This window comes from Gadus chalcogrammus, chromosome 1 (genome assembly GCF_026213295.1).
Source record: "Gadus chalcogrammus isolate NIFS_2021 chromosome 1, NIFS_Gcha_1.0, whole genome shotgun sequence".
Lineage (NCBI taxonomy): Eukaryota > Metazoa > Chordata > Actinopteri > Gadiformes > Gadidae > Gadus > Gadus chalcogrammus.
In genome coordinates, this window is record NC_079412.1 from 10826012 (window position 1) to 10839445 (window position 13434).

Genomic DNA, 13434 nt, shown 5'->3' on the forward strand with positions numbered 1-13434 from the left:
CTTTATAGCTCAACTGTCACCTGGTTTCACCCTGCGTCCTACTTCTGTGAAGCCAAGACAAAGAAAGGCAGCGCTAAAGTCTTCTTTAGTACCAGTGGTTCATGTTGAGTTATGGTCTGTTTAGTACCAGTGGTTCATGTTGAGTTATGGTCTGTTTAGTACCAGTGGTTCATGTTGAGTTATGGTCTGTTTAGTACCAGTGGTTCATGTTGAGTTATGGTCTGTTTAGTACCAGTGGTTCATGTTGAGTTATGGTCTGTTTAGTACCAGTGGTTCATGTTGAGTTATGGTCTGTTTAGTACCAGTGGTTCATGTTGAGTTATGGTCTGTTTAGTACCAGTGGTTCATGTTGAGTTATGGACTGTTTAGTACCAGTGGTTCATGTTGAGTTATGGACTGTTTAGTACCAGTGGTTCATGTTGAGTTATGGTCTGTTTAGTACCAGTGGTTCATGTTGAGTTATGGACTGTTTAGTACCAGTGGTTCATGTTGAGTTATGGTCTGTTTAGTACCAGAGGTTCATGTTGAGTTAAAGTGTTTAGCACCAGTGTTTTATGTTGAGTAAAGGTCCGGTTTAGTTCAGATTAATACTGTTTAACGTTGAATATCAGAAGTGGTCACGTGTTCCACTTCCAGATTTACGGTTCCGGGTTCGATCCCCAGCGTCCGCTATCTACCACGGCATTCGACAGCCCTGCCTGTTGCTTTGAATAAAAGTGTCAGACAAAAGACTACGTTGGTTACCTTATTTATTTCACGTAATTATAAATGATGGTAAAACCGTTGCCGCTAATATCCTGACTCTTAGTAATGAGAAGGTAAAAAGCCTCTGAAAGGCATCCAGTGCCAGTGTGCTCCTCCAGCTCATCATCAGTGTGGGTATCAGGTGGAGGAGGCCATCTGCTGTGCTGATGTGCACAGTGGGTTGTCAGAGTGGGGTCAGGGCTCTCCCCACCTGTTGGCAGCCCAGCCACAGAGTGCCCTTACTTTCCGCTCCTTCAAATGGGGTCGCCTGACACACTCTGAAGGACACTCACAGCTGTGAGCTGTGGATGTTGGAAAGTGAAGCTGTAAATAGACTGAATTCACCGGGTTTGTTCTAGGCGACTTGTTGTTATGTGTGCTCAGAATGGATGCAAGATATGTTGTCAAGCACGGCTTGCGCATCTTCTACAAACCAATATAAATGGGAAAAAAAAACGGCTTTGGCGTTGCCATGGCAACTTTGCGTCTCAACCTTAACAACTGCCTCGCCGCCCACAAAGGCCCCACAGCAACCGTCACCAAGCAACCCAATCTTCGTGATTTCTCTATTTAAGGAGCGAGGGCGGGAACCCACTCGGTGATAGAACCAGCCTTACAAAGCAGGGCTGCACTTGTATCAGCACTCGTATCATGTGATAAATCATTTTGTTGGTCGCGAGCCCAAATGCATTCACCAAATGTGTTTATTATGCATGTGTGAACTGGATGCATCTCTGGCTGTATGGATCGCCAGCAGATGTCAGAGTTTAGCTCTTTTTATTTATATCTGTTCCTCGTGTGTTATGCAACATATTTCCCGGGGTTCGCTGTCATTATTTAGCCAAGCTATGCATTGTTTGTCGGTACAGGAAGTCCTGTCTGTTGACCGAGCGGCGCATAACTCTCTCTCTCTCTCTCTCTCTCTCTCTCTCTCTCTCTCTCTCTCTCTCTCTCTCTCTCTCTCCCTCGCTCTGCTCTAACAAGCCATATTTATTTGATCAGGGTTCACTTATTCTCTTTATCACCTAAATGACTATTGTTGCATGGAAACTGAATATCATTCCCACAAAATGGGCCTTCATTGTCTCTCTTCTGCCAATGACATACAAACACAATTTCCTGTTTAGTTATGTAGTTGGCAGAAGCGATGAAGCGATTCAAGTGAGCAATACTCAAACTCTGCGACTAGAGAAGGAGGTGGATGTTGTTTGGCTTCCTATGAATAATGCCTCGTCAAGGCATTTATCCAACAGGCTAGATGTTATCCCCTGCCAGCCATCCTATTGGCATCACAGTGCACAGTGTAAGAAAGGAGAGATCCAATGAGATACGCATGCACTTCCTGATCATTATGCTTGCGTCAAAACTTCCACTGACCTCTCCTGTCACCTCCCAGTGTTTTGGTCTCGCTACGGGACAGGGCACAAGCGACGGATGGGGGCGTGGCCAGGCAGGAAATGTAGATAAAGGCTCTTAAAGCCCTGAGCCACTGACTAGAGGGACTCTTTGGGTAGAATAATTTGCCACAAGACCACAAGTATTTACCAGGACATCGTACAAACGCCAGCCCTTTGGATATCTTTGAGACCAGAATTTTTTTATTGGTGGACAGTGCTGAGGCTAGAGCTAGGCTGTAATTGCAGATGTGGTTGTGGTAAAAGGTTCTGCAGTGTTTGAAACCACCTAATTAGTAGGTGGAGAGTTTTTGAGTGTGGAAGTTACGCTGTGGTGTTCAGTAGCTTCCTTGAAATATAATGTTCGTGTTTGACACTGACCTGCTCAGCGAGTACTTGTTTAAAATTCAACCAGGTATTTCCTGTCAGCTTAGGGATATTTTAATGTGTTAATCGAGGCGAGAGAGACACGTTAGTCAGAGGCACATTCTCTCACGCAGATTGAAGCTTGTGGGTAAAAAATAAAAATATAATAATTTCCCAGGCAAAACATTATTTTGCCGCAATGCAACATTTTTATCACAAACTTGCCTGACACTTGGCCAAAGTTTTATTTCTCTCTGGATCTGATTCTAAAGATCCTTTGACGTGTCAGGTTGGATGTGTCCTTCCTCTTAAGACACATACCAGAAGACACAGAGGTCTAGTTCAGTGCACCATTGCCCGGCGTGGCGTCCTTTCCTTATGAGCTCCAATAAGAGATATGTCATACACCGCCGCTGGCATGCTAACACGTGAGTGCCCAGTCTCAAACTATGATGTCCATGTTAGAGGAATTCAACCACTGCTTTTTATCTGGTGCGCAACAGGTTTGGTAATGCCCCGTGCGTCCAGATTCCTCCTGTCTCAAACATTGATAAGCATGACTTCAAAAAACTTGATGGTGTAAATGTATGATGCGACGCCTTGTTGATCTTGTCTGATGTCCTACTTTCCCTAGAACCATGACCACCATAACGTCTCGTACCGTCTCCTCCTCTAGTGTGGAAGTGGACTCCCGGTGCCCGGACACGGGCTCCCACACGGACGGCTCATACATCCAGACCTCCTCCTACCAGCGGGGCCCCGAGCTCTACACTGACAGCGTCGGCCCTCTGGGACCCAGGGGCCCTCCTGGTGTGTCGGGCCCCGGCTCCGTGGGCTTGGCCTGGGCGCTGCGCACGCGCCACCAGCCCGCCAGCCTAGCCCTGCGCAAACAAGAGGAGGAGGAGAACAAGCGATGCAAGGCCCTGGATAGTTATGAGCTCTCGACAGACCTGCAGGACAAGAAGGTATGGCTGCTGTGAATGATGGCGTCCATGTTTTACATCGTCCGTGTCTTAATGTATAGAAATGATGACATGTAAAAACATTTAAAAATGTAATGAAATTCAAACTCAAAATTCTAATTCTAATTCGATATTCCTGGTTTGATGGTGAACGTGTTTCATGAAGGCAGTTCCCACGTTCTTGCAAAGTATCCTTGCGCCTTCACGTGACCGCCCGGGAACCTTCCCCCCCCCCCCCTGCCCAGGTGGAGATGTTGGAGAGAAAGTACGGCGGCTCCTTCGTAAGCCGCAGAGCAGCCAAGACCATCCAGACGGCCTTCCGGCAGTACCGCATGAACAAGAACTTTGAGCGTCTCCGCAGCTCAGCCTCGGAGAGCCGCATGACCCGGCGCATCATCCTGTCCAACATGCGGCTGCAGTACTCCTTCGACGAGCGGCAGCCGCAGCAGCAGGCCCAGACGCAGACCAACTTCACCCACAGCGTCGCCATCGGCCCCCCGCACTCTCCGGATGTGGACCGCCCTGCAAACTACACACACTTAGAGGACTCCTTCTCCAAGCAGGTAAAGGCGTTGAATGGGGCTGCGTATGAGTAACACATGGATTTGCCCATTTCCTTAAAAGAACAAACACACAAACACACACACACACACACACACACACACACACACACACACACACACACACACACACACACACACACACACACACACACACACACACACACACACACACACACACACACATATATATACATATGCGGACGCCAGTCTTTTCAGTAGGAGAATCATAACCGTAAAAATCTTTGTACTGATTAAATCTTAATTAAAAGATAATTTCCCGAAACCCAGGGACAAAAGCGAGAAACAATGTTATGCTGAGAAAAAACAAAGGATCAGTCCACCATTCATCTCAGAGAGGGAGAAGATAAACATCCCTGCCGTACTTCCGATGCTAATCCTCCCTGTCCCGTCATCGGTGTCCTCCAGGTGAAGTCCTTGGCCGACTCCATAGACGACGCCCTGAGCTGCCGCACCGCGGGCCGCGACGACTCCCAGGAGGGGAGCCGGGAGGGCGGGGACTTCGGGGAGTGCGTGTGGAGCAGCAGCAGCAACCCGTCCTCCCAGAGGGGCCTGGGGGAGCGGGCCCGGGCCAGCATGCACGGGGACAGCACCGCCACCTCCTACAGCGACGTCACCCTCTACATGGACGACTGCATGCCCTCCTCGCCGCTGTCCCTGGACCGGGCGCCCAGCAGCACCGACACCGAGTACTGGGGCCCCGGCGGCGGCGTGGCCGTGCGCGAAGACAGCCGCGACACCGAGGGGGGGGGCAGCAGCAACAGCCGCCGCAGCACGCCGTGCACCGAGTGCCGGGACTACCGGCTGAGGGGCGCCCACCTGCCCCTGCTCACCATCGAGCCCCCCAGCGACAGCTCGGTGGACATGAGCGACCGCTCCGACCGCGGCTCCCTCAGCCGCCAGCTGGTGTACGAGCAGGAGCCGGGGGCGGCCACCGGCTCCCCCCAGGGCACCCTCAAGCACGCGCCCAACATGGCGACCCGGCCCGCCTCCACCGCCACCGCCCAGGGCCAGACGCGCGCCGTGGGCCGGCCCCTGCCCACACACATCCCCCAGCACGTGGCCCTCCACCACCACCAGCACCACCAGCAGCAGCAGCAGCAGCAGCAGCAGCACCCCATCCACCACCAGCACCAGTACCCGGACACGCAGTCCTCCTCCTCCTCGCCGCAGCAGCCCCCCACCACGCCGCTGTCCTCCTCCTCCTCCCCGGCGCTGCCCCCCGGGGTGCTGGAGCAGCCCTGCTGCTCCGACGGCGACAACGACTCGCTCAACTCCACCACCAACTCCAACGAGACGGTGAACTGCAGCTCGGGCTCCTCGTCGCAGGACAGCCTGCGGGAGCCGCTGCCCCCGCTGGGCAAGCAGACCTACCAGAGGGAGAGCCGCCACAGCTGGGACTCGCCGCCGTTCAACAACGACGTGGTGCAGAGGCGGCAGTACCGCATCGGCCTCAACCTGTTCAACAAGTAAGGGCCCCTCCGGAAACTCAGTCGTAGGAATATCGATTATGTAAGACAGAATATAAATATCAGTCACTAGTCTATAATCCGAGAAAATTTTATAAATGTCTTGCTTGAATACATTGTATGTACAGTTCAGCTTTGAATGGGATCTTTGTTCTGCCTCTCACAGGAAGCCAGAAAAAGGGATCCAGTACCTGATAGAGAGAGGCTTTGTGTCAGACACGCCGGTGGGGATCGCTCGCTTCATCCTTGAGAGGAAGGGCCTCAGCAGACAGATGATTGGGGAGTTCCTAGGCAACCGGCAGAAACAGTTCAACAAGGATGTTTTGGAGTGAGTAAGGAAGCCAGAAGCAAACCTAAATTATTGAGTGCGTAAGCGAGTGAGAAGTGAAACCAAATGGATTCCTTTCAGGGTTCAGTAATGTGCCAGGTTCGATTTTTTTTATCTTTAAAATCTAAAAGATCACACAAAGACCATTTACATAATACTTCTGGAAAAATAATAAAGTGGGATTTATGCAAGAGGATTTTCAACCACCCACAAATATATATTTTTTGGTCCTTGCATAATTTGTAACTTTGTCTTGGTGTACATTGTGTGGGTCATGCGTGGGTACGTGTGTGGGTACGTGCGTGGGTACGTGTGTGCATGTGTCTGTGTGTGTGCGTGCGTGTGTGTGTGTGTGTGCAGCTGTGTGGTGGATGAGATGGACTTCTCCGGTATGGACTTGGACGATGCCCTGAGGAAGTTCCAGGCCCAGATCAAGGTCCAGGGAGAAGCTCAGAAGGTGGAGAGGCTCATCGAGGCCTTCAGGTGGGTTTGGGACCGTGGCCGTGACGTTGTTGCATGAGGGAGCGGCTATGGGGCTCCACACGTCTGCTTTGTTCCCGTGTGACTCCATTTTTTAAGCGGTTAACAGTGGTTACGGTTTCCAATCTTGCCCATGCATATAAATGAATGCAGTCGTATTGTGTAAGACTGTATCAAAGCTTAGACCAAGTATATATAACGTTTGGACTGTGGTATTGAATCCCTTCCTTGAGTTGTGATCTTTGTCTCCTGTCCTCCACACAGTCAGAGGTACTGTGTGTGTAACCCAACGCTGGTTCGCCAGTTCCAGAACCCGGACACCATCTTCATCCTGGCCTTCGCCATCATCCTCCTCAACACGGACATGTACAGCCCCAACGTCAAGGCCGAGAGGAAGATGAAGATTGAGGACTTCATCAAGAATTTGAGAGGTGGGGCAAAAGCTAAATTATTCTCCAAAAAACGATTACGATTTTTGAAAGCACAACAAACCACCAGTTTGAGATTGATTCAACATTCTATGGATTTATGAGGTCATTGACGGATTGATTTATGTAGCATGACTCGATTAATCACATATGTATAACCACAAAACCGATATCTAACGATTCGATTAGGTTACAATTTGCACATTTTACAATTCAACAGTTAAACTATGAAACTCTGGATCTCGGAAGCAGTATTGAAAAAAATTGACTTTTCTATCATGTGGGGACACAGCTCCCTCTAGTGTGGAAAAAACCTGTAAAACTAAGCTTGACATCCATCTTGTCATTGCTTTCACTGATTCTGAGCAGACTTGTTGGAAGCAGTTTAACTTATAACCTTCCTATTTAACTCAAGGGGTGGACAATGGTCAAGACATTCCGAGGGACCTCCTTGTTGGGATCTACCAGCGCATTCAGAAGTGGGAGCTGAGGACCAACGATGACCACGTGTCCCAAGTCCAGGCCGTGGAAAGAGTCATTGTGGGCAAGAAGCCTGTGAGCTTTACATTTGAATCACTGTAGCCAGAGCCAGGTCTCTTTAGCCTCGAAGCAGATTCTATTTAGAAAATAAGAAACTAAAATTATGTTTCTGGGTAAAGTTGGTAATATTTGAGAGTTGTTAATAGATAACAGAAGAGAAATGACATTTTTTAAATAAAACAACCCATTCACTCTCTGCTCCCTCCCTCCCTTTATTCCCTGAATTAATAAGGGAAGAGATGATTTGTCCAAAATAAGCGGGGATTGGTCTAAAATCGAAATTGGCTCATACAGAGGCTCATATAGAGATTGGCTCATACAGAGATATTCTCACAGATTTCCCTCACATATAGAAAATAATGGCTATGGCATTTATAACAAATAACACTCCAAATATTTGAATAAACAATATTGAAGATATATATTGAAGTTTCCAATAGGATATCATAAATACATAGACCCTGAGTATTTCCAAATGTTCCAAATGTTGTTTCTATGATCAAACCTTTCCATATTCCATCTTCTCCCCCTCTCATATGATCACATGCTTAGTATTTCATGTCCCCAATAAATGACAGCTGTGTGCTTGTGTAGGTGCTGTCGCTGCCTCACCGCAGGCTGGTGTGCTGTTGCCAGCTCTACGAGGTGCCTGATCCTAACAGACCACAGAGGACTGGAGTGCACCAGAGAGAGGTCTTCCTCTTCAACGACCTCCTTGTGGTAAGACTTGAGTCTTTAGAGCTAGGAGGACATTTGCATGCAAAGGTATGAGTGATATATATATATTGCATGGGTCAAACAATGGTTGTTATTTAGTATCTTCTGCGAGTATTAACCCTGGCCTATCTTTGTCAAACACCAGGTGACCAAGATCTTCCAGAAGAAGAAAACCTCAGTGACATACAGCTTCAGACAATCATTTCCTCTGGTGGAGATGCAAGTGCACATGTTCCAGAACTCCTGTGAGCAACAATAAAATAAAAATAAAAGAGTTTAAACTATTTCTTGATGACCCTCTCGTTTGGATGTTGAAATAAACCAACATACTTCACCTCCCAGATTACCCCCACGGTATTCGCCTGACATCAGCGGTGCTGGGCGGGGAGAGGAAAGTGCTCATCGTCTTTTTGGCGCCCAGTCAGCAGGACCGTACACGCTTTGTCAGCGACCTCAGGGAGAGCATTGCAGAAGTTCAGGAGATGGAGAAATATCGAGTGGAGTGTAAGTACCCCACCTGCTGGTCATTGTTGTGCAGTGCAACTCCAAAGTCTGAGTACAATGCGGGTTTATACCTTATTAATACTATAAGTAATGTGTATGTTTATTGATGAGGGGTCAGAAGACCGGTTTCCTTTATAATTTTAAGAGATAATGGCCATTTATTGGCTGGAACAGATTGTAAACAGCCTTTAATGGCTCCTCTGATGTCTCCCACAGCGGAGTTGGAGAAGCAGAAAGGCGTAATGCGTACTGGGTTGTTGTCGAGCGGTATGGTAAAGGGGGAAGCGGTGAACGGCTCTCTGGGACGGCCCAGCCTGGATGACAACTATTCAGCCGCTGAAGGCCTCAAACGCACGGCCCTCAGCTCATCTCTCAGGGACCTATCGGACACAGGTGAGGGAGACTAGCCTCTTCGGTGATACAGGCCCAATCCAATTGATTTCTCTCCAATGGGTTGGGGTAAGCACTTGGGGTCAAGTTCTTCTCTGCTTGCTTCATATTCTTCTATTTCTTCATCAGTTCCATTCAGACATCACCTCATCAATGTCCCAACAACAACCACATGTAAAACAAACACCAATGAACCATTCTGTTCTTTCACTCTTTACTAACTGACGGACTCTTCCTGATGGGGTGCAGGGAAACGTGGTCGCAGGAACAGTGTTGGTTCTCTGGACAGTACCATGGAAGTAAGTCTGAGTGGCTAGCCGTGGCTGTCTCACCCCCACAGACCTAACCTTTAAAAAACCCTAATACAGCCGACCCCAGCATGTGCTGTGTTTGCACTGCATTATTTATGCGTGTGTATATCTTCTGTGTGTGTGTGTGTGAGTGAGTGAGTGAGTGAGTGAGTGAGTGAGTGAGTGAGTGAGTGAGTGAGTGAGTGAGTGAGTGAGTGAGTGAGTGAGCGAGCGAGCGAGCGAGCGTGCGAGCGTGCGTGCGTGCGTGCGTGCGTGCGTGCGTGTGAGTGTGTGAATTCTTGGTTGCAAGTGCCTGCACACGCCTGCTGTAACGCTAACACTCTTTGCATGCCTATCATGAAAAAGAGGATAGGAGGTCGAGCATGCCCTGTACATGTCACTGATCTTTACGTCTTTGTGTTTGACGACGAGCTGTGAGATGGAGGCGGTTGTTTTGCTCCGGGGACGCCCCCACGGCGGTGGGCGCGTTGGTATCCTCCAAAGCATTGACTCCTCCTCTCCCCTCCCAGGGCTCCATCATTAGCAGCCCGCAGCCTCACCAGCGCTACACCGTTCCGGGCGGGGTCCCCGGCTGCTATGGAACTGAAGACTACCGGCCGCATCGCCCCATCCTGAGCCCCGGATCGGGGGTGGGGGGTGGGCCGGGGCAACAACACACCACTGCTGGGACGGGAGTGGGGGGGGTCCCCAGCAGTGTAGAGAGATCAGGGGTGGGGGGGGTACCTGGGGGGGGGGTCAGCAGCAACAACAGTGGCTCCTTCCTCGGGTCCCTGTTTGGGAGCAAACGCGCCAAACCACCGGCGCCCCTCATACCACCGGGGCCACCTTACCCCGCCCCTGTCCCCCCACCGACTACGGGAGGTCCCCCTCCTCACTCCCCTTCATCCCTGTGCCAGTTGGACGGGGGGCCTTCCAAGATCCAGGCCCTACATGCACAGTACTGTCACACGGCCGTCGTGCAGCCGCCGCCCCCCTACTACCACCACCATCGCTACCACGTACAAACTGTCCCGTCGCCTATGCAGGGCGTTCCCACTCATACTATACAGAGAAGCCCGCTACCCTGTCGCCCTCCGCTTGGGCCCACGCACGCGCAGCAGCTGGCGCATCTCTCCCAGCTCTCCCAGCATGGGCTACCGGGTCGGTACGGCAACATGGTGGTGGGCTGTCCTCCCCCCCTTTCTCCTCACTCCCAGCCATCCCCGAGCCCGCAGTTCGGCCTGTACCACGCGCAGCCCATACACTCTGTCAGAGGGGCCGGCGTCCCTGGCACCAAGCCGCCGCTCACACTGTCTCATTCCCAGCCGCACCCCCACGCACACTCCCACACCCACCCCGGTCACTCTCAAACCCCGCACCCCGTCCCCCACCCCGTCCACCAGACACACTTTATCTTCGGCACGCTGCCCCACCACCACCACCACCAACCGTCCACCACCACCAATGCACATCCCGCCTCTACCGTCGGCCAGTATCTGCCCCAGTACCCTCCGCTCTCTTCCATCCCTCCTCCCCCACCACACTCCCCTTTACCCCCCCCTTCCTCCCCCCTTACCCCTCATACACCTCTCTCCCCTCACCCCACTCAGCACCCCGGGCCGCCTCAGCAGGGCCCGCAGGGGATGGGGGTGGGTCCTACCGGCCCCGGGAGCAGCAGTTCCAAGTCCAAAGCTATCAACCGGATAAGCACCGTGGTCTGAGCAGGGGGTGGGGCTCCAAGGGTCAGAGGTCGGAGCGGGCAGAGGACACGGGGAGCCGGAGCAGGGCCCGGAGCCGCTCGACGAGGACCGACAGCAGCGGGGCGAGCGAGAAGAGGAAGCGCAGCTTGCTCCGCCTCTGCTACTTTCACCTCCGCTTCCCGCATATGTAAAGCGTTGACCAGTAGCGTAGAAGTTTGTTCACATGCTCAGACACTGACCCACCGAACCGAGGCCACAAACATACACGCTGACGTCAGAACACGTTCACAATCAATAAAAGCTATAGCCATATATCTTTATTTTTAGTTGAATGTGCAAGAATTTGGCCCCTTTGACTGTTTCTGCGTTATGACTTTGTGAGAGGCGAGGCAGTGTTAGAACCAACTCACATATATAAGTAACAAGCCGTTTATTTATTGATGTAAAAAAAAAAAGACTACTAGAAATATCGATTATGTTTATTTGGGCGTTTGACATTGTAAAAAGTTCTTGCAGATAATTGCAAAGAAACAAACACAATCTGCAATAATCTCGTTAGCCTCTTAGTGTCTGTCATTGTTTTCAGATTTTGCTTAACTGTAAGACTCTTTATTTTTCTCTATTTTGAGCCTCAGATGTGTTGCACTGTCCCAAAGTCTTTCGGCCTGTGCACGTTTTCTGGCTCCATGGTCTTTTGCTCTACAGTTGTTTTCCTGTTGACAAAAGCCAGCTGGCTTATTAATAAATAACATTTCGTTTGGGAAGTGGGAATTAATGATATGAATAATAATCTATTTGAGTGTTTCTGAAGCTTTTTTGCTGTTGTATTGATATATTATACTGTATAATACTGCTATGAGTATGATGAATATTGTTTGATAAATGTTTTGATCAGTGATTAATTATATCAGCGATATTTGACTGTAGATGACTATAATCAGTTTATGCACACATATTAATCCCCTCAACTCACGTAAACTGCTTGAGGGAGTTATCGTATGTGTAGGGAGATTATTTCCATACTATAATGACTGCCATTTATTTTTTGGTCGATATTAATACTAATGGTTTAAACATTATGAATGAGATTGAGGACCTTTTGGATGGTGGAACCTTATCCTTACTCCCTTTGCGTTGAGTGAGGAGATTATTTTTGCAAACAGAACATGAGCTCTTGGGGAGAAAGATACTCTAGAATTTTGTATATGGCTCTGTGTAAAGAAAAGGGCTTCAGCCTTGCCATAGAGTTATAAAGCTATGTTCCATTTAGGAAGCCATTATTCCTTCAGAGGTAACTCTTTACAGCCATTAAAACCAACTTGTTGCGCGTTTTGACACTCTACGCCTTTATAAAAACGCACGCTTTTAAATGCAGTTTTGTGTTTTTGCACACGAGTGATGTCTTAAGTCAGCAATGGCCTTCTTATCCTCCTGCTTCATCATTCTTTAAAGATCTCTGTTTACACTTTTGGACATTTTCCGGGCCCCTGCTGAATGGGCTTCTTGTTCAACATAACCCGCGTGTGGAATGTAAAAGACAACTTTTCTTTATCTCAGTACCTCCTGGGTGTGTGCAGTCTCTTGTGCTTAGAGTAGTTTTTTAACATGTAACAGTGCAACGAGATAGGCCGGAATTAGTGCCATTGATTACCGAGACCAACTGGTGTATCTTATTAGGCAAAGGTATGTGGTTCGAGACTGGTTTGGTATCTGAAGTTGATGAAGTTGTTAATTGAGATGCAGAAGAAGAAGGCACATCAAAGACCTCAAGAAATAAAGTGTATTGTGACATTTGGCGAGAATTAGGAATGTGAAATGTAAATGTTTTTCAGTACTTGTTGCTCTGCCTATCGCTTCAATGGTGTTTTCTTTCTTTTTGCATGGGTATATCTGCACTAATTGAATGGATTGTACTGTATAAACCTAAATGTACATAATATATTATACATATAGGCTTTGTTTTGGGGTAAATTACTCCTATTCTGTTTCAGGTGCGTGCATGGCCACTAGGTATGTATATATGAGCAAAAGACATGAAAGCAGATTCAGTAGGCCAAAATTAAAATCTATTTCCATTTCTCTAATTCAAAACAGAAGGTTAACTACCATGATAAAGGCCTACAAGTGTTAATATGTTAGGGTACCTATTGACACCAATTTAAATATACAATTTTAGAATTTTTATTTGTGAATGTATCAAGTGTGTGCTGAAAGAGATGTGAATATTTATTGCTTAAATTAAAAAAGCGTCCTTGCAGTGAAACGCCTATGTTTATTTTTATTCTTGAACTTGGCTTAGGCCGAGACTAAGCATGTGTAATGAGACATTTTAAACAACCCATAATATTAAACAGTCAAACGGGGAAACTAAAAACCGGCACAATCTGGTAATTGAAAGCCAAATAATATAGAGAATATTCTTGCATGCATGCTGCTGATATAGCCAACATAAGCATGTCCATGTAGGTTAAATGTCTTCCAAAATGCAATAGGTCAACGCACAAATTGAAAGCAGCCCATTTGCCTAGTCATAAACTTAGT

General features: G+C 48.6%; 1 protein-coding gene across 4 annotated transcripts in view; it reads left to right on the top strand.

Annotated features, from left to right (window-relative positions):
• Positions 1-13249, top strand: part of iqsec2b (IQ motif and Sec7 domain ArfGEF 2b) — a 14810-nt gene extending 1561 nt beyond the window's left edge. The window contains exons 1-14 of one of the 4 annotated variants that reach the window (XM_056588871.1): positions 1822-2932; positions 3181-3469; positions 3712-4029; positions 4456-5516; positions 5683-5844; positions 6205-6327; positions 6589-6755; positions 7168-7307; positions 7887-8012; positions 8155-8254; positions 8352-8513; positions 8730-8906; positions 9153-9202; positions 9724-13249. In XM_056588871.1, the coding sequence (XP_056444846.1) occupies positions 2883-2932; positions 3181-3469; positions 3712-4029; positions 4456-5516; positions 5683-5844; positions 6205-6327; positions 6589-6755; positions 7168-7307; positions 7887-8012; positions 8155-8254; positions 8352-8513; positions 8730-8906; positions 9153-9202; positions 9724-10914 (4116 nt within the window). In that variant the 5' untranslated portion in view covers positions 1822-2882 and the 3' untranslated portion in view covers positions 10915-13249. Of the gene's footprint in view, positions 1-1821; positions 2933-3138; positions 3470-3711; positions 4030-4455; positions 5517-5682; positions 5845-6204; positions 6328-6588; positions 6756-7167; positions 7308-7886; positions 8013-8154; positions 8255-8351; positions 8514-8729; positions 8907-9152; positions 9203-9723 lie in introns of those variants that run through there. The other 3 variants (XM_056588879.1, XM_056588888.1, XM_056588897.1) reach the window with 3 other exon arrangements.
• The last annotated feature ends 185 nt before the right edge of the window (positions 13250-13434 follow it).